This window comes from Physeter macrocephalus, chromosome 7 (assembly GCF_002837175.3).
Source record: "Physeter macrocephalus isolate SW-GA chromosome 7, ASM283717v5, whole genome shotgun sequence".
NCBI lineage: Eukaryota > Metazoa > Chordata > Mammalia > Artiodactyla > Physeteridae > Physeter > Physeter macrocephalus.
The window spans coordinates 155,896,407-155,912,602 of NC_041220.1; the positions used below are offsets into that span (position 1 = coordinate 155,896,407).

The 16,196-nt window shown below is 42.7% G+C and overlaps 1 protein-coding gene across 1 annotated transcript in view; it reads left to right on the forward strand.

The window, feature by feature from the left end:
* FRMPD4 (FERM and PDZ domain containing 4) overlaps positions 1-16,196 on the forward strand; it is a 194,514-nt gene that overhangs the window by 152,030 nt on the left and 26,288 nt on the right. Inside the window, exons 5-7 of the mRNA XM_024115501.1 lie at positions 4,175-4,279; positions 6,845-6,952; positions 12,340-12,471. Of these exons, the coding sequence (XP_023971269.1) occupies positions 4,175-4,279; positions 6,845-6,952; positions 12,340-12,471 (345 nt within the window). The remainder of the gene's footprint in view (positions 1-4,174; positions 4,280-6,844; positions 6,953-12,339; positions 12,472-16,196) is intronic.

The following is a 16,196-nucleotide window of genomic DNA, read 5'->3' on the forward strand; positions in this document are numbered from 1 at the left end:
CTTACTTCACTCTGTATGACAGACTCTAGGTCCATCCACGTCACTACAAATAACTCAATTTTGTTTCTTTTTATGGCTGAGTCATATTCCATTGTATATATGTGCCACATCTTCTTTATCCATTCATCTGTGGATGGACACTTAGGTTGCTTCCATGTCTTGGCTATTGTAAATAGAGCTGCAGTGAACATTTTGGTACATGACTCTTTGTGAATTATGGTTTTCTCAGGGTATATGCCCAGTAATGGGATTGCTGGGTCGTATGGTAGCATATACCCTGAGAAATTTATGTCTGTAGTTTTGTTTCCAACTAAGTTCTAATGACTTCTAAGAGCATCAGGAGCATGTCAGCCATCCATCGTGGCCATCTTAGCAACAGTGAATTTGGAAAGAGGTGCAGGGGTTGATTAGAGGCCTTTTAATCTTAAAATTAATTAAGAGCCGGAAAATCTGATTATTCGAAATAGTAATTATTTGTCATTTCCACCACAGGATATGAAGTGCTTGTGATCAGCACCTGTTGGTCGGCAGGTTGCCAGGCATTAATGTATCAGGTTTTTGGGTGGTGTACATTGTATAGTTTTTAGCCACAAAGAGAGATCTGAGTCAAAACTGCAGTCATGACTGGTTTGCATACCCCATGTACCAGAGGTAACTCCAGCCAGTGGAAGAAGCCATTACTTTACTGATTCTAATTCAGTAACCTTCAGACTTGTAGAGCTAATGTTTTTATCATCAAAAAGTAATTTTTGAAATGTATGTCCATTATATGAAATAGTCACAAATGCAGAACAAGAAAAATGCAACTTGTATGGATTCTTAGACTCTTATCCCAAGTATGTTGACTTCAAAATATGTATAAAATAATATTTACTTAACTACCTTGGCTATCTAGTTTTCTTTCTGGTTTTCCTAGATTACCAGGTTTGTCATTAGGGCATGGGAAATAAATTCAGGAATGAGACTCCAAGAAGTGGGCATGCAATAGCTACAGACAGTAGAGACAAGCATCCCCAGCTTGACCAGTTCTGCTCTATGGGACCACTGGGGCCAATAACCCTATGTACTTCCATAGGAACATCACTGCATTCTAAGATTATACATCAAATGAGATGCATAGAAACTACATTCTGTTAAATATACTTTTTATTGAGGCAAGGAATTATGTAACATTTTAGAAGAATAAGGTAAAATATCACATTTAAAAATTCAGATGCATAGAGGAATAAACCTCAGTATCTGGCACGCTGAGCACATGTGAAGTACATCATTCCCAAACATTGCTGGGGAAGTGGGGTGTTACTGCATTCAAATATCTCATCTAATTAGCAGTGTCTGTTCTGGGTAGCTTTATTACAGCCGCTTCACTTGAGCTGAACGCATTGTGCCAAGGTAAATATCCCCTGCTTAAAATCATTACGGGAGAATAATGTTTTCCCTTCAGCTAAAAAATGGCATATCGAAAGCAAATGAACTCCCTACTGTATGATTTGTTCATTCATCATGAGTACGCTTGGCCTGTAATTACGGTACCGAAGAGAACATCCCTGTCCCATGACTTCAGCTTTGCAGTAGGACTTTTAAAAAGTCACGTTGAGCATGTTCAAAGCTATTCTTTTGAGGAGCCATTCAGAGTTTTTCTAGTTTTTTTGTTTCACTTTGTTTTTAAAGGGCAGCCGTTCTCTTAAAACATCTTGCATAAGTGGAAGAATTGAAAGTCTGGAGGCCAAAGCATCCATCTATGCTGCCCTTAAGACACAGGGGAACTTTTGAAATAAAAGGATTTTCTGAGCATTAAAGCAGAACTCCACCCAGGAATACACATCCACATGTTTTATCATGTGTTTTTCCAACAATGATTGTTTTATTATAACAACATACACGTAACGTAAATCTACCATTTTAACCATTTTTATTTATTTTATTTTATTATTATTTTTTAAGAGTAAATATATTTTATTTTTTATTTTTTTAACATCTTTATTGGAGTATAATTGCTTTACAATGGTGTGTCAGTTTCTGCTGTATAACAAAGTGAATCAGCTATACATATACATATATCCCCATATCTCTTCCCTCTTGCGTCTCCCTCCCTCCCACCCCCCCTATCCCACCCCTCTAGGTGGACACAAAGCACCGAGCTGACCTCCCTGTGCTATGTGGCTGCTTCCCACTAGCTATCTATTCTACGTTTGGTAGTGTATATATGTCCATGCCACTCTCTCACTTCATCCCAGCTTACCTTCCCCCTCCCCATATCCTCAAGTCCATTCTTTAGTAGGTCTGCGTCTTTATTTCCGTCTTGCCCCTTGGTTCTTCATGACCTTTTTTTTTTTTTTTTTTTTTTTTTTAGATTCCATATATATGTGTTAGCATATGATATTTGTTTTTCTCTTCACTCTGTATGTATGACAGACTCTAGGCCCACATTTTAACCATTTTTAAGTGTACAGTTCTGTGGCATTAAGTACATTCAGAATCTTATGCAACCATTGCCACTATCAAGTTCCAGAACATTTTCATCACCCCAAAAGGAAACCCCACACCCATTAAACAGTCACTCCTCATTCTCCTCACCGTCCTCCCCAGCCCCTGGCCACCACTGATCTGCTTTCTGTCTCTATTCCATAGAGACAGAATTTTCCTATTCTGGACATTTCATATAAGTGGAATCGAATCATATAATGTGTGGCCTTTTGTGTCTGGTTTCTTTCACTTACCATGATGTTTTCGAGGTTCATCCATGTTGTAGCATGTATCAGAACTTCATTCCTTTTGTGGCTGAATAGTATTCCATTGTACGGCTAGACCACATTTAACTTATCCATTCCATCATACTGTTTTTAAATTGATCTCAAGTATACTTGTATTTGACAAAGATGGGAATCCTTTTATTGTTTTCATTTTTCTTGAAATTCAAAGTCTGGGACACCCTAACTGGTTTCTGTGCTTTGAGATTAATGCAGTACGCAGGAGGATGAACCTCTGTGTTGATTTTAGAGTCAATTACTAGAATTCTTTACACAACAGCCTCAGTCTCTTAGAACTGTGTAGTATGAAAAACGTTAGGCTGAACCGTGTGCCCTTCCCAGTATTTGACCATTTTAATCTATAAAATTGCAGTTGTATGATTCAAGCTAAATATTTACCTCTATATTAGGTTCAATAGAGAATGCAGTTCTTTTTCAAAATAAACAGATGGTGCCTGCAACATGGTAGGGAGCTCATCTACCACGTGAGTTCCCTTCCCCTCGGGCTTTCTTAAAACTATGCAGTGAGGCTGATTCTCACATGAAGGCAGTTGACCAAGATCACAGCCTCTAAGCAGGTTTTATCATTGTCCTTTCAATTTCTGAGGGAGACCAACTGAATCTTGCAGCTCCTCTTTCCAGTGAAAGACAGTACAGAGGGTCTATAAGATGAGGCAGAACATGAAGTCGACCTTTTTTTTTTTGATATTATTTCTTATTTATTTATTTTATTGAAGTATAGTCGATTTACAATGTTGGGTTAATTACTGCTGTGCAGCAAAGTGATTCAGTTGACTTTCGCTTGTAAGTCAAGGTCTCCTCTCTACCTTTCACTTCTAAGTAAGGTCATAGGATCACAGGTTACCAGTAAGAGGCTGAAACTCGAGTTTTGGGCTCATAAAGCGTGGGAGCTTTTGCACGTGTGCGTGTGTGTACCCTTACCTGCTCACGTGCCCATATACCATTAATGTGAATAACAGTAGGATTATCAATCATTTTAGAACTACCAGTGGCTCTTCTCCGCCTTGTTAAAATACATAACTAATGAGCGACTTGTCATAAACCCAACATGAGATTTGGCTACCACCTAACCTTCTGCATGGTACTCAAAGCTCCGTATTGAAAGCAGGATTTATGTACTTCCACAACTGTCATTTTAAAAGGTCCTTGGAAATGTGCTCAGTAAGAACATGGAACATGCTGTCTATAGTTCTGGTCTGGTGGCTAAATCAAACTTATTGCTTGATGAGCATAACAGGGTTTCAGCTGCATCCATAATTTGTACTTAGTCCTTGAATGGGGCATGCACCAAACACTTTTTAGCAAAAATGTTCAATATCTGGGAGGATAAAGATAGGAGACAATTCTTACAAGGTTGGCCTTACATTACCAATAATCAGATCAAATGTTTTCTTATTTTCTAGTCTCCCAAATCAGCATTTATTAGTGCTGCAAAAAAGGCAAGGTTAAAGTCCAATCCAGTCAAAGTGCGATTCTCCGAGGAGGTCATCATCAACGGCCAAGTGTCGGTGAGTTGACAGACACCCGCTGGTGACTCAAAGAGAGGCCTTGAGGTAGGGGCTTTGCACTAAGCAGAGCCAGTCACCCCGCTGGAATGATCAGTTCAGAATTGGTTGTTGGATTTCACAGGGGTGTCGAATCTCAGGATTGTAGACGGCTTGAGAGATCGGCAGTTTGTGCCAGCTCTATTCCTTCTTACAAACCCAGAAGACATAGTAGTCTGGTATTTCCTTGAATGCTTCCAGAGTTAGAGACTTCACTACTTTACAAAGGAGTTCGTTGGATTTGAGATCACTTGGCATTGCCTCATGTTGAGCAGAATGTGCCTCTTTGAAACTTTCACCTATTTCTCCCCATTCTGCCAATTACGCATTCTTCCATGTAACAGCCCATTCTCTATTTGAGAAGGGTTTCCCCTGAGGTTTTCCTTATGCAAACTAAAATGTCTCTGTTCTTTCAACTAATCAAAATGGAAAGAAGTTAAAATGATGGGAAGCGTTTCCTATATGCAACCAGGAGTGAAGAAATACTGCCCAGACCTCCATCAGTAGGTCTTGATAGGAATCATGATTACTCAGGCACGTAATTGATCTTCAAAATGAATGATGCAAACGTTGATAGGATGCTTATTTTCAATTTTTTCCCCAAAAATATAGCCTAGTATTTTTAGTTTTTAGCAAGCTACCGTCCAGGGTGCTCATATTTTTTGGACTTTTGAAATGCCACCTTTTGTTGTCGAGGTTTTGTTGTTAAAATAAACTCAAAGGGATAAAACTCTCATCCATGATATACTTGCTGAGGGCCACAGACTCTTCCCTGAGGGCGGTCCTGGATTTGAATTTGAAGACAAGAGGCCTGCATATCCTGGGCAAGGCACTCATGGTGCCAAGTGTCTTCTGGCCAAAACTTGCTGACCTGCGTCTGCCCCACTCGGAATCCAGGGGCTTAACTGGCCAATCTGTCAAACTGCTGTGATGTTTGTGGGATGGGGCCTAAGGCTGTCACTGTGCTGCCCCATGTACATTTTAGCTGTGGCCTTGTCCTCCCAGTGGCCATGTCCCACCGCATCCCGTCTGCCCCCTTTCACACCACGGTCTGTTCTGTTCCTCTCGGTGAATCCCCATCACTCTGGATGCAGAGTTACCATAATTATTTCAGAACAAGACTGTCCCAGTTTAAGGCTGTTAGTTCCAGTCCCAGAGGAATGACTGTGACACAGAGGGGCGTGGGAAACTTACCTCATCTTTTCTCAAGCTTCTGAGCATGAGATTGGGCAAGCGGTTTATGCATCTTTAGAGAGAATATGATTCCAGGAGCTGCTGTGGCAGCTTCCCTTTGTCCCTGGATAAAAAGCAGCTGGTGTGTGGGGACAGCTCTGGGGGTCGATCATCTCCTGCAGCCTCCGCGGCCTCACCACAGGCCTGAGCGAGGCAGGGACATTCGGTCTGCTGTCTGCCCCTCAGCCTTTGTGACCGGCTTCCTTTCCGGTCTCCTCTTGCTTTTCTGAGTCGTTGTGTGGCCTTCCTTCTGGACTTGGAGCCACTCTAACTCAGTGAATTGGGCAGCAGGAAAGTCGTGTGTGAAGCCCTCAGGAGTAGAGAGGAGGGGAGGGCAGTCAGAGAAAGAAACAGGAAGCGAAAGGCATGAGCCTGTTACGGACATACTTAGGGACTGAATTCTCATGGACCAACTGTAGGACGTTAGCAAATCTCTGTCCATCTCGTCTCAGTTTCCTCATGTGTAAAACAAGGGACTTACGCTTTCATGATTGCTGACTTCCCCTCCACTCCTGTGACTTCATAACCAACCACGTGTTCGTGGAACTCACCCAACTTGCCTTCCTGCTCCCCCTTTCATCTCTCCCTACTTCCAGCTGAAGAGAAAATTCAAAGGAATGTGTGTCTTTTGTTTACATTTGGTTGCGCTTCAAACATCTCTTTTTGACTTATTTTTAAGTTATCTGTTTGTTACAGACAGTGTTTTATTCTTTTAACACACTAACGCGTTCCTCATATATCCCCTTGGAGTTTGAGGAACATCTCTAAATGGGTTAAAAATCATTTCACAAAATTACTTTAAACTTGAAGCTTGTTAATGCTTGTGATTCGCCATCATGACCCCTGCCAGCAGGCATCATGTGAAACATCATCATTGCTGGTCCTCTTTCTGTTTAAGACACGCTGCTCTGCTAAAGTCTGGCCTTGTGGTCCCAAACATTGTGGTCTAATTACAAAGGTATTATTTCTGTCATTGCGTTTTCCAGTGGGAAACCTTGATTTAAATTTAAAAAAAAAAAACTCATCTGATCGATCTTCTGACGGGAAAAGTTCTTTTAGTTGAGTCAGCTGAGTTATTTGTAGCTAGAAGAGAAGAATTTTGCTATGAACAACTGAGCTCAGATATCACCAAAGGGATACTTTGGTTGGCCTTAGGGAGTTTGATTTTTTATTTTTTTATGCTGTGATTAGAATAAATTGAAGATATATGCTGCTTCTACAAAGGGCAGAATCCTAATTCAACTGACTTACAACCCCTCCTCTTTTTTTTTTTTTTTTTTTTTTTTTGTTAAATAGGAAACTGTTAAGGATAATTCACTTCTTTTTATGCCAAACGTCCTGAAAGTCTATCTGGAAAATGGGCAGACCAAATCGTTTCGCTTTGACTGCACCACCTCCATAAAGGTAAGAGGACCCGCTGAACTGTGTACCTGGACACTGCCAGGTATGGCATGGAAGTCCCACTGTGAGTCTTGTGTGGCTATACCTTCATTCAGAACTCTCTGTTTATTTCTGAGATTTTTTTCGTTGTTTCCAAATAAGGTAGTGTGTGAATACTTAAACACAAACCCAAACAAAAAATTTAAACTAACAAGGTTCTTCTCTGCGTGTGTGTGTGTGTCTGTGTGTGTGTGTTGCAAAACAATATAATATACTATCAGTCATGAGATACTAGGGCTAGTCATTTTAATACAGCTGAAAATTAATTAAAATAGTGTGACTGTCACCAAGAAGGCTTGGCACCCTGCCCAAAGGCAGCATGATTTCTCAGCCATGTCAGCCACGGAGATGATTAAGTTGTTAGATGTTAATTGAGTATCTGCTACTTTGGTGTCCAGCAAAAACAAGGGATAGAATAATGTAAAGATAACATTTACTTTCAATTGCTATAACCAAGTTCATGGAAATGATACATAAAAAGGTAGAAATGAGGTGTACTTTTAGGAGAGGGGTGAAAAGGAAGAGTCACAAAGCAATCCTGTTATTTCGGAGCCACAGGTGAGTTCTCACCTGGTATAACAAAGCGTATGGGTCCTTTGCCCCCATGTTTCCTTCCTGGGGAAGAAAAGTGCATATTCTCTGTTTTATTGGACAAGGGTGTGTTCAGAAATCCATTGCTCCCTAGTGTTCTATCAGCCTAAAATAGGCTTTCTTCAAATGGCACAATAAAAAGGGTTTTATTGAGGTTAAAAAGAAAATAGGGTACCTAGTGATGATCTGTACAATAATGTATCAAGAGAATATCAACTTTGTATTAAAAAAACGTCTACCGGGCTTCCCTGGTGGCGCAGCGGTTGAGAGTCCGCCTGCCGATGCAGGGGACGCGGGTTCGTGCCCCGGTCCGGGAGGGTCCCACGTGCCGCGGAGCGGCTGGGCCCGCGAGCCGTGGCCGCTGAGCCTGCGCGTCCGGAGCCTGTGCTCCGCAACGGGAGAGGCCACAGCAGTGAGAGGCCTGCGTACCGCAAAAAAAAAAAGCAAAACAAAAACAAAACAAAAAACAAAATGAGAATTAGAGGTTGACTATTGGTAGAGTTTTTTGTTTGTTTGTTTTTGCGGTACGCAGGCCTCTCACTGCTGTGGCCTCTCCCGTTGCGGAGCACAGGCTCCGGACGCGCAGGCTCAGCGGCCACGGCTCGCGGGCCCAGCCGCTCCGCGGCACGTGGGATCCTCCCGGCCCGGGGCACGAACCCGCGTCCCCTGCATCGGCAGGCGGACTCTCAACCGCTGCGCCACCAGGGAAGCCCCTCTAATTCTCATTTTTAAAAACTTAATCAGCATAGGCCTTATGAGTGGAATTATTTCCGCCAAGGCCAACTCGCTGTGCATTCTTATTGCCATGGTACCACAAGCAGGTTGTTCTGAATTGCTTGAAATAGGTCGTGATTTAGCAGGTAATAGAGCAGACAATATTAGATTGATGAGGGAGCTTTTAAATCATCCTTAAATCATTCCAGATGAAATATTAACTTCCTTTGTACAAGACTGCTAATTTTAAGTGGTGATGACTGAAAAAGCCCTTTTCCTTTATTCCTACTCAAAATCAATTTATAGTGAGATGTTACTCCAAGTATTGATCAACTAACTTAGGGGTCAGCAAACTTTTCCTGGAAAGGCCTGGAGAGTATTTGTGGGCCATTTGCTCTTTGTTGCAACTACTCAACTCAGTTGTTGTTTCATGAAAGCAGCCAGAGACAGGTGGGTTCAGGAAGTCCTTAAGACCACCCTCAGCTTTAATAATTCACTTGAAGCACTCACAGAACGCAGCAAATTGGTATCCTCGCAGTTACAGTTTATTATGGCAAAGGGCTACAGATTAGAATCAACAAGGGGAAAAGGTGCTCAGAGCGGCAGAGAGCAGGCAGAGAGCTCCCAGTCATCCTCCCTCCGGGGAGCCATGCCGACAGTGCTTATTTCTCCCAGCACTGATGTGTGATAGTGTGCACGGGGTACTGCCAACCAGGGGAGCTCGCCTGAACCTTGGTGTCCACAATTTTTATTGGGGGTTGTCCACTTAGACACAGCTACCCACCTGTGTGGCTGACCTTAGCACCCTGCCCCTCCAGAGGTGAGCTGATACCACATGGTCCACGGTCCCCACCATGAATCCCATCATTAACATAGACTATCCAGTGTAGCCCAAGACACCCCGCCCGCCCGCCCCCTCCCCCACTCAGTGAACAAAGACACCTCTGTCAGGCAGGATACTCCAAGGGCTTAGAGGTTACCTCCCAAGAGCCAGGGGCAAAGAGGCAAATCTTTCTTCAGACGAGACTCATCCTTTACTATACAGATAATATGTAAATGAATGGCCTTGGCCAGATTTGAAATGAAGGGGCCAGGCTCTAGTTTGAAGACCCCTGACTTAACCCAAAAGAGCTACATTGTTTCAACTCCCTCTGATACTGTGGCTTGTTCTGTGATACCAACTGGTCAGAAAAGCTCCTTGCCATTGGAGCCCTTACCCATCTGAAGATATAGGTAAAGACCTGAATGCATTTCTTAACAGAAGTAAATCTAAATTTAAAAGAGAGCCCTGTTGTTAATTCCCTCTGGCCTTTTTATTATAGGAAGCCACCCCAGACTAAGTTTGATTTCCCTGAGGATGGCAGATGACAATGAGAAGATGGGGAGAGCAATGCAGAGTTCACATCAAATTAAAGCTATCTTAGCTTGTGCCTAACAGCCTCATTATCACATTAGATGCAGACTGGGAGGCGTAAAGTGGAAATAGTATAGGTATGAAAGGGATATGATGCTGTTTAATAAAAATTGCCAAAATTCTTGCTTACAGAGTCACGATAGGAAAACACTGTTGCTAGCACATGTCCTCCCTGGTGATTCAGGAGAATGTTTTATAAAATATGTGTTGCCACACAGAGGCTGGTTTTCTTTTCTCTTTTCTGGGTCTTGAGCAAAAATTACGAAACAGAATCTTTTTATGAAATTCAGTATAGTCACGGAATTTCTGTTGAATGATTTTTTTGGTGGTGGGTAGGTATGGGGGTCTTTGTTTTAAAGGAGCCAGAAGAAATTGAAAATGATCCACGGGGAAGAATCAAAACCCCAGAAAGAGCAATTAAAAAAAAAACTTCTATGTATGGCCAGGTTTCTCTCCCTTGACATTGTCGATCCTTTGGACCAGAAAATTCCTTGATGCCAGTAGCATCCCCAGCCCCGTTGTGACAACCAAAAATGTCTCCAGAAATTGCCAAATGTTGCTCTGTGGGATTTTAGCATCTGAGTGTTAATTATCTTTGAAGAGATCATTTACTAGTTTTCGAGTACATGAAAAAAGTAATGGTTGAGGACATTTGTTTACATTACAGTCCACTTGTGCTTGTGTATAGAACACCTTTCTGATCATAAATGTTTAATCCTGTGAAGGACTGCTGACAAAGCTTGCTCATTCTACCTTCCCCGGAGACTTAAAATAAAAGCTAATGTATGTATATCATCATTGTCGACAAAAATAATCAATAATAAGAATAGAAAAGAGTTTTATTTCAGCCAAACGGAGGACTATAGCCAGCAAGCCAGCTTCCCAGATTACTCTGAGAAACTGCTCCAGAAAGGCATGGTTTTCAAGCACAGTTTTATATCTTGTCAGAAAAAAGGAACATTAAACAAGTCAGGAATACATTTCTTCAGATTTCAAATAAACTAGACCAGCAGGTACACAGCGAGTCAGTATGACCTTGGCACCTGGGAAGGGAGTCTTATCATCGAAGCAGGACCAGCATTGGTATCCCAGGAAGGGAGCCATTTAATCTTTATTTTTAACGTGGACATTCTTGACTTCTGGTCAGTGTGCCCTTTTCTTTAATAATTAAGGCAGGGCTTCCCTGGTGGCGCAGTGGTTGAGAATCTGCCTGCTAATGCAGGCAACACAGGTTCGAGCCCTGGTCTGGGAAGATCCCACATGCCGCAGAGCAACCGGGCCCGTGAGCCACAACTACTGAGCCTGCGCGTCTGGAGCCTGTGCTCCGCAACAAGAGAGGCCACGACAGTGAGAGGCCTGTGCACCGCTGTGAGGAGTGGCCCCTGCTCGCCACATCTAGAGAAAGCCCTCGCACAGAAACGAAGACCCAACACAGCCAAAAATAAATAAATAAATAAATTTTAAAAATAATAATAATAAAAAATAAGGCAGATGTACAATGTTTGATAGGCCACAAACAGACTGTTCAAATTAGCATAAAATTCAAGTTAACTTGGGGCTTCCCTGTTGGTGCAGTGGGTAAGACTCCGGGCTTCCAATGCAGGGGGCCCGGGTTCCATCCCTGGTCGGGGAACTAGATCCCGCATGCATGCCGCAACTATGAACCCGTATGCCACAACTAAGACCTGGTGCAGCCAAAAAAAAAAAAAAATTCAAGTTAACTCATGCATAAGCCAGAATGACTTCCCCATACCTCATTATGTGAACATTTCTTTCATCAATATGGTGCCCTAACTGTGTGCCAAGCAGTGCTGTAATAAATGCTGTCTGTGTATGAACTCATTTAGTACCGGTATCTATTCTGAGGCAGGTATTATTATTATCCCCAGTTGACAGGGACACTAAGGTGCCTAGAAGTTAAGTAACTTGCCTTAAGCTGCCAGCTAATACAAAGTAGAGCCAGGGCAGAAGCCAGACTTTCCAGAGCCCACGTTCCTCACCACTACCACGTGCTCTTACAGAGGGGCAGGCTAGGGGTCGGCAAACTTTTTCTGTGAAGAGCCAGATAGCAAATATAATAATTTAGGCATCACAGGCCACACAGCCTCCATTGCCACCAAGTTCAGGTCTGCCCATGCAGAGCACAAAAGCAGCCAATACATAAACAGATGAGCAAGACTGGGTTCCAATAAAACTTATTTTACAAAAACAGGTGGTGGACTGGATTTGGCATGCAGGCATGTAGACCACTTTCAGAGGTGGTTTAATTGCCACCCCATTTAGAAGGAGGGGAGCTGAGCCGACTACACTGCACAATCTGTTGCTAGGCTGTATAAAGTGATTCAGTTACATATATATTCAGACTCTTTTCCCTTATAGGTTATTACAAAATATTGAGTATAGTTCCCTGTGCTATACAGTAGGTCCTTGTTGGTTATTTTATACATAGTGCTGTGTATATGTTAATCCCAAAGTCTTAATTTATCCCTCCCCTCTTTCCCTTTTGATAACCGTAAGTTTGTTTTCTATGTCTGTGGGTCCATTTCTGTTTTGTATATAAGTTCATTTATATGTGGAATCTACAAAAGGCCTGCCTTGATTTTGATCGCATCTTGTCTGTTTCCTCTGTAAGGATGTCATCCTAACCCTTCAAGAGAAACTCTCCATCAAAGGCATCGAACACTTCTCCCTCATGCTGGAGCAGAGGATGGAGGGGGCCGGAACGAAGCTGCTCTTGCTTCATGAACAGGAGACCCTAACTCAGGTGTGTGAATTATACCCCCAGTGCCCGTGCTGCCCCTGAGAGCAGAGGCTGTCCTGCCCAGAGCTCCCCTGGCCTTGAATCCTTTAAATACCTTCCCCACAGCCCTGGGCAGCCCCACTGTAGGAAGCACTGGCATTCACAGCGGATTTTACACCTCAAGGTGATGTCTGCCTTTTGTCAATTTTTCATAGACTGTCAGTTGATCTCACAAACAGAATTGTCAAAGACTCAGCAGTGACTCATTGGGGATATGGCTCTGCAGAATTATATTTTGTTATGGTAATGACTTGTTCACCTGTTTTGATAATTGATCTCTAGAAACTATTAAAAAGAAATGCTTTCTGCGATTATTTAAATTAAGCCAAAATCATATTTTGTGCTTGTAAGTTCCGGGTACCTACCTCAGACTGTTTCTGGAAGCCTGAAATCGCTGCCCCATCGTGCCCACTGTAAATATGTGACCCACGAATGTGTCCCAGCTCCTGGTCACCAAGATGCCACCCCCATCTGTTCTCTGGGGAGACAAGCGGGTTGCTTGGCTGCTGAATTCAGCACAGCGCCCTGACTTTCCTTGTGATTCCACACAAGCAGGGTCTTTGTTGGATATATAAGGGATTTCAACAAATTCCTCTTATGTAGGAGAGTTCACTGAAGAGGGGACGTTATGGAGGGGGGCGTGAGGGGACACCAAGAGGAGAGGCAGGGAGTCAAGTCACCCCCAGACGGATGGAGTAGCAGAACGTGTCATCACGCTCAATTGCCTTTTGGTTGTCGCACAATTAAAAGCTACACGTCAGGTCCCGCAGATATACCTGACTCTCTCAATTTAGTAAAACTCGATGCAATGAATTCGTTACAAAGTTATCATTTGTGTTCATTTATATTCCCCTCTCTAAACTTGACCTTTTATTTTTATGACGTTTAAGTCTACCTATTGATATTTTAAATCACATCTAATTGTTTATTATTTTAACCTGTGCCAAAACACGCTTGGAAACAGATGAGTTGTTTATTCTTTGTTATAGGGGAACAACCCCTGATACACAGAATCCCACATGTGAAAGGTCAGTGTTTGGCTCCGAGTTCCTCCAGAAGCCAACCTTGAGACAAGGATTTGGATGTCAGTGGTTTATTTGGGAGGCGATATCGGGAAATACTGGGAGAGGAATGGGAGGGGAAATGGGGACGCCAATAAAGAGTGTGTAATCAAGCCAGTTTCCACTGTGGGCACCTGGAGCGCAATCCTGCTGGGGACACAGGAAACCAGCAGAGAACGTGCCTCAGGTATCCCACCCGAGGGCGAGGGGGCTGGGGCTTTGTACGCTAACATCCTGTCCATAGTTGCGAGTGGGCTTCTCCTAAGGACAACTTCTCCCTGGCTGTGCTGGTTTGCCCTGTGCTGGCAGATGGTCACAGGTGTTTGCAGTAAATAGCCTTCAGCTTGGAGCAGTAAATGCCAAGGGAATGTGGGCAGACAACCAGTTACTATGAGTCTAATGAAACCACCCACAACTTTTTGATATTTCTATTTCTACTTTCCCCCTGAACTTCTACGTACCACCCAGCCTTTATGGGAAAGCTTCATGCTGATTTTTCTGGACAGAGATTCTTTCAAAGCCTCTTCTGATGCTAGGTAACCATAACTTCTCATTCCGGATTGATTTCCAATCTTTAGACTTCTTTTAAAACATTAGAGGAGGAGTTTCAACCCCCGGCTTTCTCTTCCATCAGGACTTTTGGCGCTGGCCACCCTCCTACTCCGCGGGCAGCAAGGTCAAGACTCCTTTTCCCTAAGGGCCAAGAATAAACCCCAGGTCTTTTTGCTTTACCTCCTCCAGTATCTACTAATCAGAGCTTAATTTACTCTCCCCTACTGGCCTTTTTTATTAGCGTGCGGGTGAAGCCCACCTGCAATACTTTTCCCAGGATACCCTGGCTACAGGCTCCTGCTGCAAAGCCTGCCGGGAGTTGTAGTCCCTCGGGTCCAGGCCACGCGTGGAAATGCGTGGGGCTGGATGAGGCGGGGGGACGGGGGCCTGGTGTGGTAGGACTCATAAAGGGCCGAAAATAAATGTAATGATGCCTTCAAAAAAAAAAAAAACATTAGAGGGATTCCCTGGCAGTCCAGTGGTTAGGACTCAGTGCTTTCACTGCAGTGGCCCGGCTTCAATCCCTGGTCAGGGAACCCGGGGTGGCTCCACCAAAAAAAAACCCCCAAAACAAAACAAAACAAGAAACTTAGAAGGAAACAAAAAGCCTCTAACAATGCTTCTTCCCTTATCTTTCTAGAAGAGGCTTTGTTTTGTCTTTAATCAGAAGTAAAAGCAAAGTGCTAAAACTCAAGTATTATCTCTAGAAAACTGATTGTTTAAATATCCTGAAACAAACCAGCTATATGCCTTTGAATTCAATACATATGAAAAATTTGACCCATGAAATATTTATAGGCATGAGAGAATTGGGGAGTAAGTATAAGGAATTTGTCCAATAACAAAAATTATTTTAAAACATTTAACTGATGAAAACTCCCAAGGAGCTTTTAAGCGACTCTACCTGAATTTCAGGCAGTTTGACACTAAGCTTCTGTCTAGAAAGGAACATTGTTATTACATACTACTTAAAGTTTCCAAGAAATTGAAATTGTTTTTTTGCTTGTTTTAGAGACTGCTATTCTCGTGGACTTCCATTGCTAATGAGTCTAAAGCATGTTTTTGCATTACATTCATTTATTTCCCAAAACTAGTGTAACCTACTAATGATAAAAATAAACTCAAGGAGGCTTATGGAAAATTCAGGACAGCTTCTAACCTGTAATTAAAGGAGCCGGAGAAAAGATGATCTCTGACTTTCTGACATCAGGTAGGACCTTCTGACAAAACACCGTTATGTCACTGTAACACTCAACAGCAGCCCTGCCAGCACCCCAGGTCTCTTAGAGTCCCACGCATCCTTCTTCCTGGTTTGCTTTACCGTCAGCCAGTGATGAGCAGCCCGGATCACATGGGCCCCTAACTTCACTCAGCTTTGCAATCTTGCCCACAGACAGAAAGCTGGTTCAGTGTTTCTGCTTCTCAGGATGCCCAGCATACCTTTAAACGTGGGATGTGTTTTGCCCTTGAAATTCTTCTGTATAACAAAGTTAGCAATGTAAACTCTCAGAGTGTGTGTGTGTGCGTGCGCACTCCGATAACTCAGTAAAGTTATTACTATTTTATTTTGATTTTTTTTTTTTTTTTTACTGCACTGCGTGGCTTGTGGGATCTCAGTTCCCTGACCAGGGATTGAACCCGGGCCACAGCAGTGAGAGCCCAGGATCCTAACCACTAGGCCACCAGACAACTCCCTATTTTGAACTTTTAAATTGCAGTTCACAGACATTTTTATTTTGCCAGGTTTGTCCTCTGCATAAAAGTAGTTACAAGTACATGAAACTGCAGGCAAGCGCATTAAAAAGTACATCCAAGTGCACAAAACTACAAGTAGAACAACTGTGTGGGTTCCTGCTGCATGGTTTTAGTTTCATCGCACTGACCTCTTTAAGGGAAATTGAAGAGCTTCTACCTTCTTTCTTTTTTTAATCTTTTTTTGTTTGTTATTTTTTTACTTTTTTTCTCTTACCTTCTTTCTTGAAGTCCAGTGTCTTTCATTCATTCAGCTGTGTATGAAGCACCTACCGTTCATTGATTGATTCCCTTTTGTTACAAAAAGAATTAAGAAACTAAGAC